Here is a 16,609-nt window from a genome sequence, read left to right as displayed (position 1 = left end):
TTAATCGACCTTATATATATTGTTATTTATTGTTAATTCAAAATTTTAACAATATTTTAAAATAAAAATTATACACATTAATTTTAGATTCTTAGTTTGAATCCTTACAATTATGCTACATATAATGTTTGATATGTATCTCACCCTAATTTTACTCCATAGGTCACAATTTTAAATCAAAATTTTTATTTTTTTTTTAAATTCAAATTGTACACCTTAATTTAATTAAGACTAGCTTTCTAGCTTTGGATCCCTAAAATTATGCCAACAAGACGAAGCCGAACCGTTTTTCAACGTTAAAGATTCAACTGCGAACGGAGAAGTGAGGAACGACGAACGAAAAGCGAGAAATGACGAACAAAGATATGGCGACACGAAGGAGATGCTAATCGAACGAATAAGATATGGCGGCGCGAACGAAGAAGATGTGAAGGAAAGGAGATGCTAATCGAAGGAAAGAGATGATACAAAGCAATGCTAGGGTTTTCAAAAGTGAAGAATGAGATGCTAGGGATTTCAATTGCTTCCAGACTCCAAATAATGAATGGGATGTGAAATGGTAGAATGCACAAATTGAATGAGATGCGATAGGATGATTTGATAGTTTATTTTCTTTTTTGGGAGGAAATTATAATATTCAAGTGTAGGTGCATAATTTGTATTAATTATATAGGGTATTTGTGGATTATGTTACAAGTGTATTTAGAAATCACATTTGTCACTTAGATAGGGGCAAGACATTGTTCTCCCACTTTTTATTTAAAAGTTTTCTGGTTTTCTATTTTTTCAATTTAAAAATAAATTTGTCACTTATTCAAAGTAAACCTCTAATTTTGTCATTCTTTTTGTCAGCCCTTTGATTAAATAGCAAGTGCTTTACTTATGAATTAATAATTAAATTTTTTTTCATCTCTCATTTTTATATATATTCTAAGTTTTTTCCTAATTATAATTATTTTGTTTAATGAAGAAGCATGGATAATTGTCTTATGCTGAATAACTTAAAAATGAGCAATGAAGTTATATGTCTGGCAGACTACAACTACGTACACAATTTTCCAAACTGACAATGCTCGAAGCAAAAGTCAATACAATATCAGGTTCTGCAAACCTGATTAAAGGGTTTGGTAAAGCAAATATTATTTTGGCTAGAGGAAAAAAAATTCACAATTGACAATGCATTGTACTGTCTCAAATGAAATATATATATTAGAAAGTTGTCTGTTTTATCTTTTGGATTATATTATACTCATATACGAGTAATTGAAACATACGCAACAATGAACCTAAAGTTCATGAATCCAGACATATTTGCAATTTGGCACAATCGATTGGGTCATCCAGGATCTACAATGATGAGAAGAATTATTGAATATTCACATAGACATCCATTGAAGAACCAGAAGATTCTTCAACCTAATGAATTATCATGTGATGCTTGCTCTCAAGGCAAATTAATAATTAGACCATCACCAGCTAAGTGGGAATCGAATCACCTACAATGTTGGAATGAATTCATGGTGATATTTGTGGACCGATTACCTCATAAAGTGGACCATTTAAGTATTTTATGGTCTTAATAGACACATCCGGTAGATGGTTGGACCATTTAAGTATGTTAAGGTCTTAATAGACGAATCCAGTAGATGGTCGCATGTATGCTTATTATCAAGTCGAAATCTTGCATTTGCAAAATTACTTGCTCAAATAATTAAGTTAATAGCACGATTTTCTGATAATACAATTAAGAAAATTCGACTTGACAATGCTAGTGAATTTACATCCCACACATTTGATAATTATTGTATGTCTATTGGGATAAATGTTTTGAAAACGACGTGAGATAATCAAATTATCTTTTAGCTAATTATGAAGTAAATAACTAAAGGAATAGCTAAATATTTAGTAGAAGTAAATAACACAAAGAGCTTTGTTAACCCAGTTCGGTGAATGTCACCTACTTCTAGGGAGCTTTCTTAGCTCAGATAAGTAATATTATTAAGATTCAATGAAGTCAATCAACAATCAATACAATAAGGAACTTTCTTCTTATTTTAATAACTTTCTTTAAGCAATATAAAATTTAAAGGATTTAGGCTCCCATAAATTCGTGAATGAATCTTCTTGAAGACAATCTCAAGCTCCCCTTGAGTTTAATGTCTATTAAGCTAAACTGTATCTTCGTTCATATTACTTATCAATAATTTCAGCAAACGATCATCACAAAGACGCCATAAACAAAAGATGAAACTAACTTTAGAATATTGCTACTTTTCTTGCATTCAAGAATGATAAAATAGCTTTATCAGTGATCAATATATCGTAACTATAGTCAAATGATCATGCTATCTTCTTCTGCACACAGAATCAATAGCTTTCCTTACTTTTTCGATTAGAAAATTTTCACCACTCCGTTGAGGAAACAAAGAGCCTCAACTCCAAAAATATATAATCTCCTTCACAAGATCTTAATAAAATATTCCTAAAAATATGAAAGATCTTTTATCTTTTTTAATTTAAAAAATAATAAATAAAAAGAATTTCATTAATTCTTTTTGACAAAAATACCAACATGTTGAATAGCTTGTAGCTCATGTTCATACTCAAAATGGTTTAGTAGAATCATTTATAAAACGTTTGCAATTAATTGTTAGGTTATTGCTGAAGGAATGGAATTCCTAAAGCGGAAACGTATGAACGCCGTGCAAGTGAAATTCAATTTATGAAACCAATAAATTCAAAGAAAAAAATAAACATGTTTCTCATGGAGGAAAAGGTGAAAATAAACTAACCTTTGTAGAACCAATTCTTCTTTCAAGCTTCGAGACACCACAAAATATTCCTCGTTATTCTCCAAGTAAAAAATCACAGAGAGTTGTGAGATTCTGTAATTTTGGTGAGGGAAGAAGTTTTTGGGAGAATTTTATTTCCTTTTTGAAATACAGAGAGAGATCGTAAAATTGTGTGTATTTTTTTTCTTTTTAAAAACAAATCTTAACCATGGAGGGGGAAGTTATCAAAATAATTTCCCCTTCTTTCCGTTATTCATTCTATTTAAATATATATATATATTAATATATATTATATCTCATATAATATAAAATCAATATAAATTTAACTAATATATTATATCTCATATAATATAAACTTTATATTATATCATATATAATATAACCAATGGTTTAGATCTCTCATATAATTTATAGTTCTAATATGAATCAAATTCAATTTTAACCTATAGTTTATTTATGAATCTTATTTATATTATTATTATTATTTGAATCATATTCAAATATTAACTTCTCTCATAAAAACTTTACATTATAATGTATCAAATACATTATATTAATTGTATCATATACAATTTATTCTCTTTAATCAATTTGAACAATTCAAATTAAACCAAAATAAATTTGATTCTCATTTATCCTTATTGAGCTAACAAGGGGACCTTATGGACCTACAGATTGAAGCTCCAATGAAATGAGATTAATTAATTAAACTCTTTAATTAAATTAATCTCTGTTCATTAACTATTAGTTATTCCACTAAAGACTAATAGTTGAACTCTTCTTACTGTAGATATATTTTTGTGTCCATTAGATATAACCAATCAACAGTGCAATGACCATTCACAAATTGCTCGTAAGTACAGCTAGGCCAAAAATTACCGTTTTGCCTCTGTAGTTACATCTAACTTCTTAAGTACCACTGATTCCTCTAATGAACAATAATTATAGTCCTACTATAACTGAACTCCTCTCAGGCCAAGAGAGGGTGTGGCGCCACATTGTTCAAGCCCTGAAATCAACCTTTAAGGGAGCAATTTCTCTACTTACTCTATCTATAGAGAAGGAGTGAATTCCTTCTTGTGTAGCTGCGTTCCCAGCTCCCCAATCAGACGAATCCCCAAAATGGTAGGCATATTGAGTCGGCTACATAGGCCACTCTCACCCATACAAATCAAATGATCGCCTTCATAGGCAGGAGTTCACAACTCACTCAGGATTCAGGTCAAGTTACCTATAGTCATCCTGGTGAAATGTAGTCTCAACTAGTAACGGTGTTAATAAGAGAGACTATTCATTTCATGATCCGGTCTTATACAAACTCTTTGTATAGAATACCCCCGCTCTAATGTCTCGACATGAATACTTAGGATTAAATCCTTTGTAGCACTTTAGAACAATTGTAACAACTACAAAGCATGCTGTATTCGTAGTGTCACAAGGATAAGGTATCCAACCTTATCCATTTACTACAAACCATTTAGGTTATCACTTAAACATGATCCACTTGTATGTCTCCACATACATGTTTAGGTTACAGAAGATAACCTTGGATTTTAGTTTATTGGTTTTGTGAGTTAATTCAACTAAATGTCAAATAAAATAAAACACTTTATTTTATTAGATAAATAAAAAGTTTGTATAATATATACAATTACAAACTACAAGACCACAAGATTTAGGACATCAACCCCAACAATTGCTTATGAGAGCTAAACTCCCAACATCTATACGAGGACATGCTATTTTGCATGTTGCGTCACTTGTGCATATTAGGCCAACAACTTATCAAAAGTACTCGCCATTACAATTAGCATATGGCCATGAGCCAAATATTTTTTATTTGAAAATTTTTAGATGTGCATTATATGTTCCAATTGCTCCACTACTACGTACTAAGTTGGATTTGATTCCCCATCAATTATTAAATATCTTGAACACTTGACGGGTAATGTATTTACTACACAATTTGGTGATTGTCATTTTAATTACACAAAATTTCCAACATTAAGGGGAGAAATTAAGAAGTTTGAAAAAGAAATTACATAGAATGTATCATTATTGTCTCATTTAGATCCTCATACAGAACAATGTGAAATTGAAGTTCATAAAATAATTCATTTGCAAAATATTAAAAATCAATTACCAAATGCATTTGTAGATGCAAAGAAAGTAACTAAATCACATATAGCAACTGCAAATGCCCTATCAAAGATTGATATCCTAACACAACATGTTGTCATTAATGAATATGGAACACGTCAGAAGCGTGGTAGACCCATAGGTTCCAAAAATAAAAATCCTCAAAAAAGAATCAAGTTAATAACTCAATTAAGGATGTGGATGTTCTAGAACGAATCCAAAAGTTGACTTCTGACAGAAATTTCGAAGAAGATAAAACAATAGAGGATAATAGTGAGATCTCAATAAAGTATGTCATGATAGGAAAAGGATGGAATCGAACTAATGTAGTTGTTGATAATATTTTTTCATTTAATATTTCTCTTGATATTATATCCGAAAATGAGGATTGTGAACCAAAATTTGTTGAAGAATGTCAATGGAGAAAAGTTTGGTTTTATTTTTGTGAAAAGAAGCAATTGAAGCATAATTAAATTCACTTTCCAAACGTCAAGCTTTTGGACGAGTAGTCAAAACACCATAAGATGTCAAACCTGTGGGATATAAATGTGTATTTGTAAGAAAAGAAATGAAAACAATGAAATCACAAGATACAAAACAAGATTAGTTGCACAAGGTTTTTCACAAAGACCTAGTAATGATTATGAGGAGACATATTCTCCGGTGGTAGATGCAATCACATTAAGATTTTTAATTGATTTGACTGTGTATGAAAATCTGGACATGCATCTTATGGATGTAGTCACAACATATTTATATGGATGTCTTGATAATGATATTTACATGAAAGTCCTAGAAAGATTTTAAGTACCGAAACATATAAATCAAGTTCTCGAGGACTATATCAATAAAGTTACAGAGATCATTATATAAATTGAAACAATCAGAACAGGTGTGATATAATCGCGTAAGTAAATATTTGTTGAAAGAAGGATATCAAAATAATTCAATATGTCCATGCATTTTTATAAAGAAACCACAATCAGGATTTGCTATTATAACTGTATATGTTGATGATTTAAATATAATTGGAACTCCTATAGAGCTTTCAAAATCAATAGTGTATCTTAAAAAAGAATTTGAGATGAAAGATCTCATAAAAACAAAATTTTGCTTTTGTTTGCAAATTAAGCAACTAGCAGATGGGATATGGATATGGATAAAGCACATCCATTGAACATTCCAATGCAAGTTCGTTCACTAGATGTGAAGAAAGATATATTTCAACCTCAAGATGATAATGAAAAACTCCTTGGTCCAGAAGTACCATATCTTGGTGCTATTGGTGCATTTATGTATCTTGCTAATAATACAATACCAGATATTGCATTTTCAGTAAACTTATTAACAACATACAGTTTCTCCAACAAAAAGACATTAGAATGGAATTAAACATATACTTCGTTATCTCCAAGGAACAATTGATATGCGATTATTTTATTCAAATAAATCAAATTTTAATCTAATTAGTTTTGCAGATTCTAGATATTTATCTAATCCACATAAACAAAACCCACCTCAAAACTCTATAAATAGACAACTTCTCACATTTGTGGGGTTCAAAAATTTATACTTAACAAAATTTTGAGATAATTCTCCCAGTAATTAGAAGACTTGCATTCAACCAAAAGAGAATCAGAGCTAGAGATCGAACCACATTCACACCAAAATTAGATCTACCCAATTTCAACTATACGAAACACGTCTTCTAAAAAATCTCGTGCTAACCATTGCATTCTTTTACCTCTTACTAGTAAATAATGCGTGCATCGCACGCAAGATCACACACACACAAAAATATAATTTTAACTTAACTTTATAAAATTGAAACAATTATTTCAATATTTTTATATTTATATCTTTTTTATATTCATATCGTAATGGGTGGAAAATGAATATCTTTTTTTTTAACTTAACTATCTTAAAATATATATTTTTTTATTTTAATCATAATTAGAAATGAAATTGTACATTTTTAATGCAAATTGTGAAATTGAATATTTCAACAATATAGGCATGGCTATATAAAAACAAAGGATTCAATAAAATAAATATCGTAATTATATTATATTTTTTTTTTGCTAAAAATTAATGTCATTAGTTAAATCATTAATTAATAGAGTCTTTTAAAAAATATAACAAAGCGGCAAAATATTGACACTGTATAGAACAATTCTAAAAATAGAAAAAGCTCACAAGACCACCGTGGAAAATACCAAATATGACCCCTCAACCCCGCCGTCAACAACGCGCGCGTAATATATTTGGTACACGATCGTTTAGATTTGACTATTGTTTGGTACGTGACCATTTAGATTTGATCGTTTAGATTTGGCTACAATTTATTTTTTCAATTATATCGTTTAATTTTGTTACACGATTGTTTAATTTGGTTACACAATTGTTTGGATTTGGACCCAAATCTAAACGAATTTTTTTTTTTAAATTTGGTACACGATCATTTAGATTTTGCTCAAAATTTGGTACACGATCGTTTAGATTTGTGTCTATATGATGATTTGTTTTTTTCCATGATCGTTTACTTTTTTGTATACGATCGTTTACATTTGGCTACTCCAATCTAAATGATTTTTTTCAAGATTCTTTATACACAATCTTTTAAATTTTGTTATTTTTTGTATACGGTCATTTAGATTTGGTTATTCAAATTTAAACGACGTAAAAAAAGAAGAGGAAAAGAAGATTCTTTATACACAATCTTTTAGATTTTTCTATTTTTAGTATATGGTTGTTTAGATTTGGTAACCCAAATTTAAACGATGTAAAAAAAGAAGAGGAAACGAAGAAATATATGGAAAGAAATCGAAGTAGAAAAAAAAAAAAAAACGAAGGAGGAAGACGATGAAAGAAAGCACAGCGAGGAGGAGAAGAAAGACGAAATGACAAATCTAAAATATTTAAAAAGTGGCTAACTTCATGAACTTTGTTACACAATATGTAAATAATTTGATGTTTTGTTACATTTATGAAAATTCCCCTTAATTAATACTTTAACAACTTATTTCTTCTTATATCATAATTTTTTTTAATGATTTTATAGGTAAAAAATTAAATGAAAGACTTTAATATTTCTTGTTTTACACATTTTATTACCTTTACGTATACTTAATAAATTCCAACAATATTTATATTGTTTAAACAAAATCAAAATATAAGTCACTCAACCATTTCATTAATAAAATAGCTTTAATAAAAAAATTAAATAAAGAAATAAACATGAGCAAGACTCTCATAATTACATTAAAAAAAGATTCTAAATATTACATGATTTAAACATAAAAAGCATAAACGTGTATATATATATATATATATATATATATTTGTCAAAAATTGGTGATTTAAGTTTCCCCAACTTTTGTTGTGTACTAAAAAGAAACATATGAATGAAAGAAAAGCATACTATTATATTAAAAAATAGACAACAAAATAAAATAAAGATGAAAGGATAAACCTGAATATTTAAAAAATGGTTAATTTTATGAATTTTGTTACACGGTCGTAAATATTTCCATGTTATATTTAGAAAAAGTTTATCTTCTAAAAAATATTAATAAATACAAACACTATTTTCATACATAATAAGGACAAAAAGGTAGTAACAAAACACTTTACGTCAAAATATTTTTATAATAAAAGTCTAGATTGATTTATTTTTGGTTGATGTTGATGTAAATGGTTAAAATATAATTTCGATCAATACTACTTTATATTAATATTTGGAATCAAAATTGAGACTACATTAATCAAATTCATGTAATTTTATTCCGATTACTTATTTGTTGCTATGTCAAATAAATTTCTAAAACTAGAAGGAAAAAAAAACATTTCTATCAAATAAAAAGCGAAATAAAAGTTTATTTGAGTTGTTGATATTTTAGTTAAAAACTAGGAAAGTAATAATATGATGAGTACATGCAAATCTTGATTCAATCCTAGTACAACATGTAAAGTGGATAGATCCAACATTTGATATTGAAAATTATTGTATAAAATTTTATGTTGACGGTTATTTATTTATACTAATGCTAAGATTTTTAAGATGATTGATCTAATTATTGTTGATTTTTCGTTATAACTAGTTGGTTGTCATTGACGCTATCCTTTGACTTAGGTTAATAATGTCTACCAAATCTAGGATACAATTATAAATGATTACGTTGTATGGTTAGAATGTGTTTAAAATCAATTGTTTAATTTAAAATATAAGTCATTTGAAAATTATTAGAATGAAGTAGTTTTTGAAATTTAATTTAGAAAAAAAACCACTTTTTTGCCCCTTAGACACTAAACTTTTGTTTGTTTTTATCTAATAATTTCCTAAACTTTAAAAATATCAAATAGGTTCAACAAATTTTTGTTTTGTCTTTAATGAAGCATTAACCTATCGAACATTTTTTAAAAGGAATGGATCGAACAAGACCATTAACATTTTAATCTCATATCTCAATAGCTTAGTAATTATTTAAAAATATTAAATATGTCAAAGGTAAACATAGTTCAACTGACTCAAGTTATAGATTCCATTTTCATTCCACATGGGGTAAACAAATATTGAATGAGTCAAAAAGACTTATTATTAGAAATAAAAAATATAAAGTGATATGTATACGTATTTTAAGATACTGATTGGAGAGTTAAGAGAAAAAACAAAAAAAAAAAAATCATAAATAAATAAAAATATTGGTCTTAAAGGTTCAAAACACAAATGTAATTTATTTAAAGTTTAAAATTTAACCAAAAGTTTTCAAAATTTTCCAAAAATTTGTTTGATGGAAGAAGTGTAACACACAAGTAAAAAAAACATGGATTCTTGACTTAAATATTTAGAATGTTTTTAAAATTTGAAAATGAGAATGGGTAAGTTAAAAACTATACTTGTAATTTAGCAACAGTGATTGAGTGAAAAAAGTTTAGAAATAACATCAATCTATATTGTTAAATGAAATTAATGGAGGTATGAAAAAGAAGAAAAAGGAATGAAAAAGACTCAACCAACTAATCTTGAAGGGATTGGGTCATTATTGTTTAGGGTGTGTTTGGGCCTCGGGTATGGGGGGAAAAGAAAAAGAAATTTGGGCCAAACCTTGTTTGGCCCAAGTGTTATGGCAAAAGGGGATTAGGAAAACCCTAATCCCCATATCCCTTATTTTATCCTACTATTCAGCCGCCGACTGCCTCTGTTAACCCTACTATTTTCCGGCCGCTTTCCGTCGATTTCCCTGTGTTTTCCGTTCCCTTTTCGTCGCGTTATCTTCGATTATCTCCATTTTACCTATCTCTTCTCCCTTCCTCTTCCTCTTGAAGTTGATTTTACCTATCTTCGATTATCTCCATTTTGTTGAGAAAGTTTGCTATATTTCACCGATTCGTGACCTCCGAAACGCATTTGCTCCTCTTATCCTTTACCCGAAACGATCTGTTCGTGTTCCATTATTTTACCCTAATCTCCCCGAAACGCCTCTCACCCTCTCTATTTACGTTTCGTTGATCGGTTGCGACGAATGTCCGTGACCTCCGAAACGCTTCTCATCCTCTCTATTTTTCGTTTCATTGATCGGTTGCCACGAAAGTGCGTGACCTCCGAAACGCTTCTCATCCTCTCTCCATTTTTTCATACCATTTCGTCCATTGAACAAACCATTGCCGCTCCCCACTCCTACCGATCGTATAACCAGTTTACTGCACTTTTTTTCTTTAACCGAAGGGGTATGTTGTCATTGATTCTACACTAAATCGAGGAAAGGAACTCGAGTAGGGGCATGGGAGCATGGCAGTGGTTATCGGTGTGCACCAAAGGTATGACGTGCCTATGATGAGGATTGTGGTGGTGGTTCTGATTTCATGTTTCCATGTTTGTTCTTATTTTCAGTCGATTATGCATTCATTTGTTCTTCATACTGCCAGTGATGAGTTCAATTATATATTACTGATTCTGTTCATTTTGTTTTAAATCTTTGTTTGTCAACTTTGTTAACCATCATCCGACTGTTGTTGTTGATGTTCATATGTGATAAATTCTGGATTTCTTTGTTGTTGATCTTTGTGATCAATTGTGTTATTGATGTTCAATTCTGGATTTCATTTGATTTTTGTTTCCTCTGTCATCATTTATGTTGGAACTCTGGATTTCTTTTACAAGTTGTTAAATTTCATTTCATTTTTCCTTCCTCTGTCATGATTTATGTTGGAACTCTGGATTTCTTTGTTGTTGATCTTTGTGATCAATTGGTTATTGATGTTCAATTCTGGATTTCATTTGATTTTTGTTTCCTCTGTCATCATTTATGTTGGAACTCTGGATTTCTTTTACAAGTTGTTAAATTTCATTTCATTTTTCCTTCCTCTGTCATGATTTATGTTGGAACTCTGGATTTCTTTGTTGTTGATCTTTGTGATCAATTGTGTTATTGATGTTCAATTCTGGATTTCATTTGATTTTTGTTTCCTCTGTCATCATTTATGTTGGAACTCTGGATTTCTTTTACAAGTTGTTAAATTTCATTTCATTTTTCCTTCCTCTGTCATGATTTATGTTGGAACTCTGGATTTCTTTTACAACTTCCTTCCTCTGGATTTCTTAGTTTAAATTTCATTTGTTCCATTGAATTTCATTTTTGCTGCCTGTGTACTTGTGTTGAAAAAATTGTCTGCCTACTCTGTACAGGGTTTGACTGCTTTTCTCAAATCCCCTATTTTATGGGATTCTTCTTTGACTAAATTAATTCTTGTATACCTATTTATTACTATATATTTGGATGTTCTCACAGCATTACATGCCCCATTCTCTTCCCGTTTTCTTATACTTTGCAGTCCCCTTTGGTATGTTCATAAGATTTGTTTCCTCTAATTGCTTTTCATTACATTTGCCACTTTAGCCACTGTTTTCACTACTTTACGATTGAATAATCTTTAATCTAACTTTTAAAACCACACTTGTTTGTTTTTTACAATTGCCACTTTTGCTATGTGCTTGAAATTTTTCGTACTTAATTTTTTTTTACAAAACAAATATGGTTGTTGTAGTTTGATTTCTCCCTATGGCCTCTTTTTGGTGTTGTAGTCTGTTTTCTTCCTATGGTTTTTTTCCCTTTGCGCACTGTATTCTCACACTCCCGACGTTTTTATGAACATGTTGATCTCTATTTTATGTCTCTCGTTGGTTGCTTGTGTTTTACATGTGATGTTACGAAGTCCACCGCACTAAATTGTACCATAAATGCGTTCTCTTGAACGTCTTTGATGGTATTTATTAACTCTGAGGCAACTTTCTTTCCCATACATTATGTACTAACACTTTTTTTTGGTACGGTCCCATGGATTTGTAAGCTTTGGTTTCTTTTTAAGGTATGTTTCATATGCGTTTTTTCGTTTATTTTTTACAATACATAATCTTTACGGCCACGCATATGTAATGACAATGTTGGTTGGTTGTGTAAATCTTCAGGTTGTCCTACTTAAAGAATTCGTAATTGAGGTACAACGGCTTTAAACCTCATTCATTTATGAAGTTTATGTATATGTCCTGTAATGAATTCTTTTCTTTCTTTATTATTCATTTCTGTTTCTTGTATCAAACACTTGGCATTATATGTTAGAAATTGTATTTTTCTTCGTATGTTAAATTATAGTATTCTTTATTAATTTCTTTCCATACTATATTTGCCACTGCCCGTATGTATGTTAGCTACTGTTTTGAAATTAACAAAACTTGCCACTGCCCGTATGTATGAATTTTTCTTACTATCGATGAATTTGATAGTCATTACATCAAAATTAATTAACATTATTATTTAAGAAAAGTTGATTGTATATGTAAATGAATAATAATAACATAGTGAGCTATAGAAAATTAAATAAACGAAGATGTTTCAACAATATTATTGAGATATTCATGTATGTAATTTGGGTTGTAATGTTAAATGGAAATAGAATTCAAAATAATATTTTTGAACTAACTTTATTTTATGTAAGATGTAGTGGGTTACAAAATTACTAGCTTCCCTAGTTAATTTACAAACATTTTGGTTTACAAAAAATTTAATTTAGAAACTCCTTCAATTATTTTACAACAAAGTAATGGCAAATATATTTTACAAACTCCTAAAAAATGTATATTTATAAACATAATGTAAAGAAATTCTATTTATAAACCAATTTTACAAAATTTCTCCATTAATTTATAAACCAATTTTACAAAATCTCTCAATTAATTTACAAATAGCACCTTTTTTTTTGTCATTCAAATAAATTATGTTTATTGTTATTATTATTATTTTTTAAGAAACAAAAATTAGTTTAAACTCCCATTATTAATGTAAAAAAAAATGTATATTTATAAACATAATGTAAAGAAATTCTATTTATAAACCAATTTTACAAAATCTCTCAATTAATTTATAAACCAATTTTACAAAATCTCTCAATTAATTTACAAATAGCACCTTTTTTTTTATGTCATTCAAATAAATTATGTTTATTATTATTATTATTATTTTTTAAGAAACAAAAATTAGTTTAAACTCCCATAATTAATGTAAGAAAAATGTATATTTATAAACATAATTTTACAAACTATTTACAATTAATTTGAAATTAAATAAAATTTCAAAACATATTTTCGCATTTGTGTCGCTTCTAAATGCATTTCCAATGGACGAACACATAATTAGTTTAAAAAAATGGGTTTCCAAATATACGTAATGAAGTTTCCAAGAACGTATTTTCAAAAAAGTAGTACAAGTCAATTACTTAATTTGTAAACATATTAAGTTAGTTTACCTTTGAAGATATTTCCAAAATTTCAAAACCTAGATTGGTAGTATGTGATTACGTTAATAACATTTCAAATTAACACGTTCTTAGGATTATTTTCCAACAGGGTGTGAATCTATAATTTATAATGGATGAACATGAGTTGGCGTCTATTGTAAATGCGTTCATAGCATCCCAACGACAGTTGTTACTAATGTTGGAGCTTTTGAAGAACGATACGAAGAGGATAACGCACATCCCGTATGAAACTAGGCATAGGATTAGACAGTTAGCTTACTTTCGCATGATTCATGGGTCAGACCTTGTCTGTCGCCAAAGTACGAGAATGGACCGAAGATGTTTCGCCATTCTGTGTCACCTACTGAGGACCATTGCTGGACTAACGTCGACGGAAGTCGTCGATGTTGAGGAGATGGTAGCAATGTTCCTCCACATTCTTGCGCACGATGTGAAAAATCGTGTCATTCAACGAGAGTTCATGCGGTCGGGCGAGACAATTTCCCGCCATTTCAACATGGTCTTGTTGGTTGTCATTCGACTTCATGACGAGCTGTTGAAAAAACCACAACCAGTGCCTAATGAATGCACATATCAAAGATGGAGGTGGTTTGAGGTACACATTTGTCTCGAACTACGTACTTCCAACACAACGACGTTAGTTCTTCTCAATAATTTTTAGTTATGCGGTGCAGAATTGCCTAGGTGCATTAGATGGCACGTACATAAAAGTCAACGTTCCAGCAAGTGACCGGGCTAGGTATAGAACACGCAAGGGGGAGGTGGCCACAAATGTACTTGGCGTGTGTGACACGAAAGGAGATTTTGTTTACGTACTTGCCGGTTGGGAAGGATCAGCTGCGGACTCACGCATCCTCCGTGATGCCCTTTCAAGACCTAATAGGCTTAAGGTGCCCAAGGGTAAGTAACAAGGGCATTGTACCTATGAATGGAATTTTAGAAGTAACAACTGCGACATTTTAATCGTGCATTGTGATTACAGGCTATTACTACTTGGTTGATGCCGGGTACCCAAATGCGGAGGGTTTCCTGGCACCATACAGAGGGCAACGCTATCACTTACAAGAATGGCGTGGCCCTGAAAATGCACCTTCAACGTCCAAAGAGTTCTTCAATATGAAACATTCTTCTGCTCGTAATGTAATCGAAAGAGCATTCGGTGTCTTGAAGGGTCGATGGGCGATACTGGGGGGAAAGTCATACTATCCTGTAGAAGTTCAATGTCGCACAATACTCGCATGTTGTCTCCTCCACAACCTTATCAATAGGGAGATGACAAACTTTGATATAGAAGACAACATAGATGAGGTTGATTCCACCCACGCGACTACTGCTGCGGATGACATACATTACATAGAAACGTCGAATGAGTGGAGTCAATGGAGGGACAACCTTGCAGAAGAAATGTTTACTGAATGGGAGTTGCGTAACCAATAGAAAAATTAAAATGTCGCAGTTTTTGTAACATGATTATTTTGAATGTATTGGTTAACCAATTAACTTACTGCCAAACTGTTTTTCAGCAGGAGTTCATTGTACTATGAAATTAATTGTATGTATGTTATCTAATCATACGGAACTTAATGAAACTAATATGTTTTGCGTTTTACGTCTAGCATGACAAGTTCATCGAGACTACCTAAACATACTTGGACTAAAGAGGAAGAGGCAGGCCTCGTGGAGTGCCTCGTGGAGTTGGTAAATGCTGGTGGGTGGAGGTCCGACAATGGGACCTTTCGTCCCGGGTACTTAAATCAGCTGGCGAGAATGATGGCGTTCAAGATCCCAGGTTCTAATATCCATGCTTCAACCATCGATAGTCGAATCAAATTGATGAAGAGAATGTTTCACGCACTTGCGGAGATGCGTGGCCCAAACTGTAGTGGTTTTGGGTGGAATGATGAAAAAAAATGCATCGTCGCTGAGAAAGAAGTCTTTGACGATTGGGTAAAGGTGCGTTACTAGATATTTGAACACTTGTTTGATTATTTGAATACATGGACTAAAAATTTATTATTGCACTTATACAGAGTCATCCGGCGGCGAAAGGCCTCCTTAATAAGTCGTTTGTCCACTATGACGAACTGTCGTACGTGTTTGGCAAAGATCGTGCAACAGGAGGTCGGGCTGAGAGTTTTGCGGACATTGGGTCAAACGATCCTCCTGGGTATGACGCATTTGCTGCTGATGCTATGCCAGATACGGACTTTCCGCCAACGTACAGTCCGGGTTTGAACATGTCGCCTGATGATTTGATGGAAACAAGAACCGCTAGGGTCAGTGAACGTAGAAATGTTTCAAGCGGGTCTAAGCGGAAACGTCCAGGACATGCCACAGATAGTGGGGACATAGTTCGTACTGCCATTGAGTATGGAAATGAACAACTTCATCGCATTGCTGAATGGCCTATCCTACAACGTCAAGATGCTACCCAAACACGTCAAGAGATTGTTCGACATTTGGAGGCCATCCCTGAGCTCACATTGATGGATAGGTGTCGCTTAATGCGTATACTTATGCGTAACGTCGATGACATGAAAGCTTTCCTTGAAGTTCCCGACCATATGAAGTACCCGTACTGCACCCTCATTCTTCAAGAAAACCAATGACTAGTTAGTTTGTTTTATTTGTATTAATGAAACTTTTCTTACTTGGACTATATGTTATTCTTCTAACTTGTTATGTCTTATTATATAACGAACTTTAAATTCTGTTGAAGTTAATTAGTTTGTAGTTTCGTTTCGCTTTAAAATGTATTGGTATGAATTGTTGTATTATCCTATTAATGTAGTGTTTTCGTTCAAGTTTTTTTTTTACAATATTTATAAGTTGGTAATACGTGGAAATAATTTGGTTTAAATACGGTA

At 31.2% G+C, this 16,609-nt stretch overlaps 1 protein-coding gene across 1 annotated transcript; it reads left to right on the top strand.

The window, feature by feature from the left end:
* Positions 1 to 15,475: 15,475 nt before the first annotated feature.
* On the top strand, positions 15,476 to 16,351 carry LOC127149684 (uncharacterized). The gene is made up of 2 exons (XM_051085545.1): positions 15,476 to 15,695; positions 15,773 to 16,351. Exons 1-2 carry the CDS (start codon positions 15,510 to 15,512, stop codon positions 16,349 to 16,351), a joined length of 765 nt encoding a protein of 254 aa, XP_050941502.1. The 5' UTR covers positions 15,476 to 15,509.
* Positions 16,352 to 16,609: the final 258 nt, after the last annotated feature.

Source organism: Cucumis melo, chromosome 6 (assembly GCF_025177605.1).
Source record: "Cucumis melo cultivar AY chromosome 6, USDA_Cmelo_AY_1.0, whole genome shotgun sequence".
NCBI lineage: Eukaryota > Viridiplantae > Streptophyta > Magnoliopsida > Cucurbitales > Cucurbitaceae > Cucumis > Cucumis melo.
The sequence above is the reverse complement of the archived record's forward strand: the minus strand, read 5'-3'. Positions and strand labels throughout refer to the sequence as shown.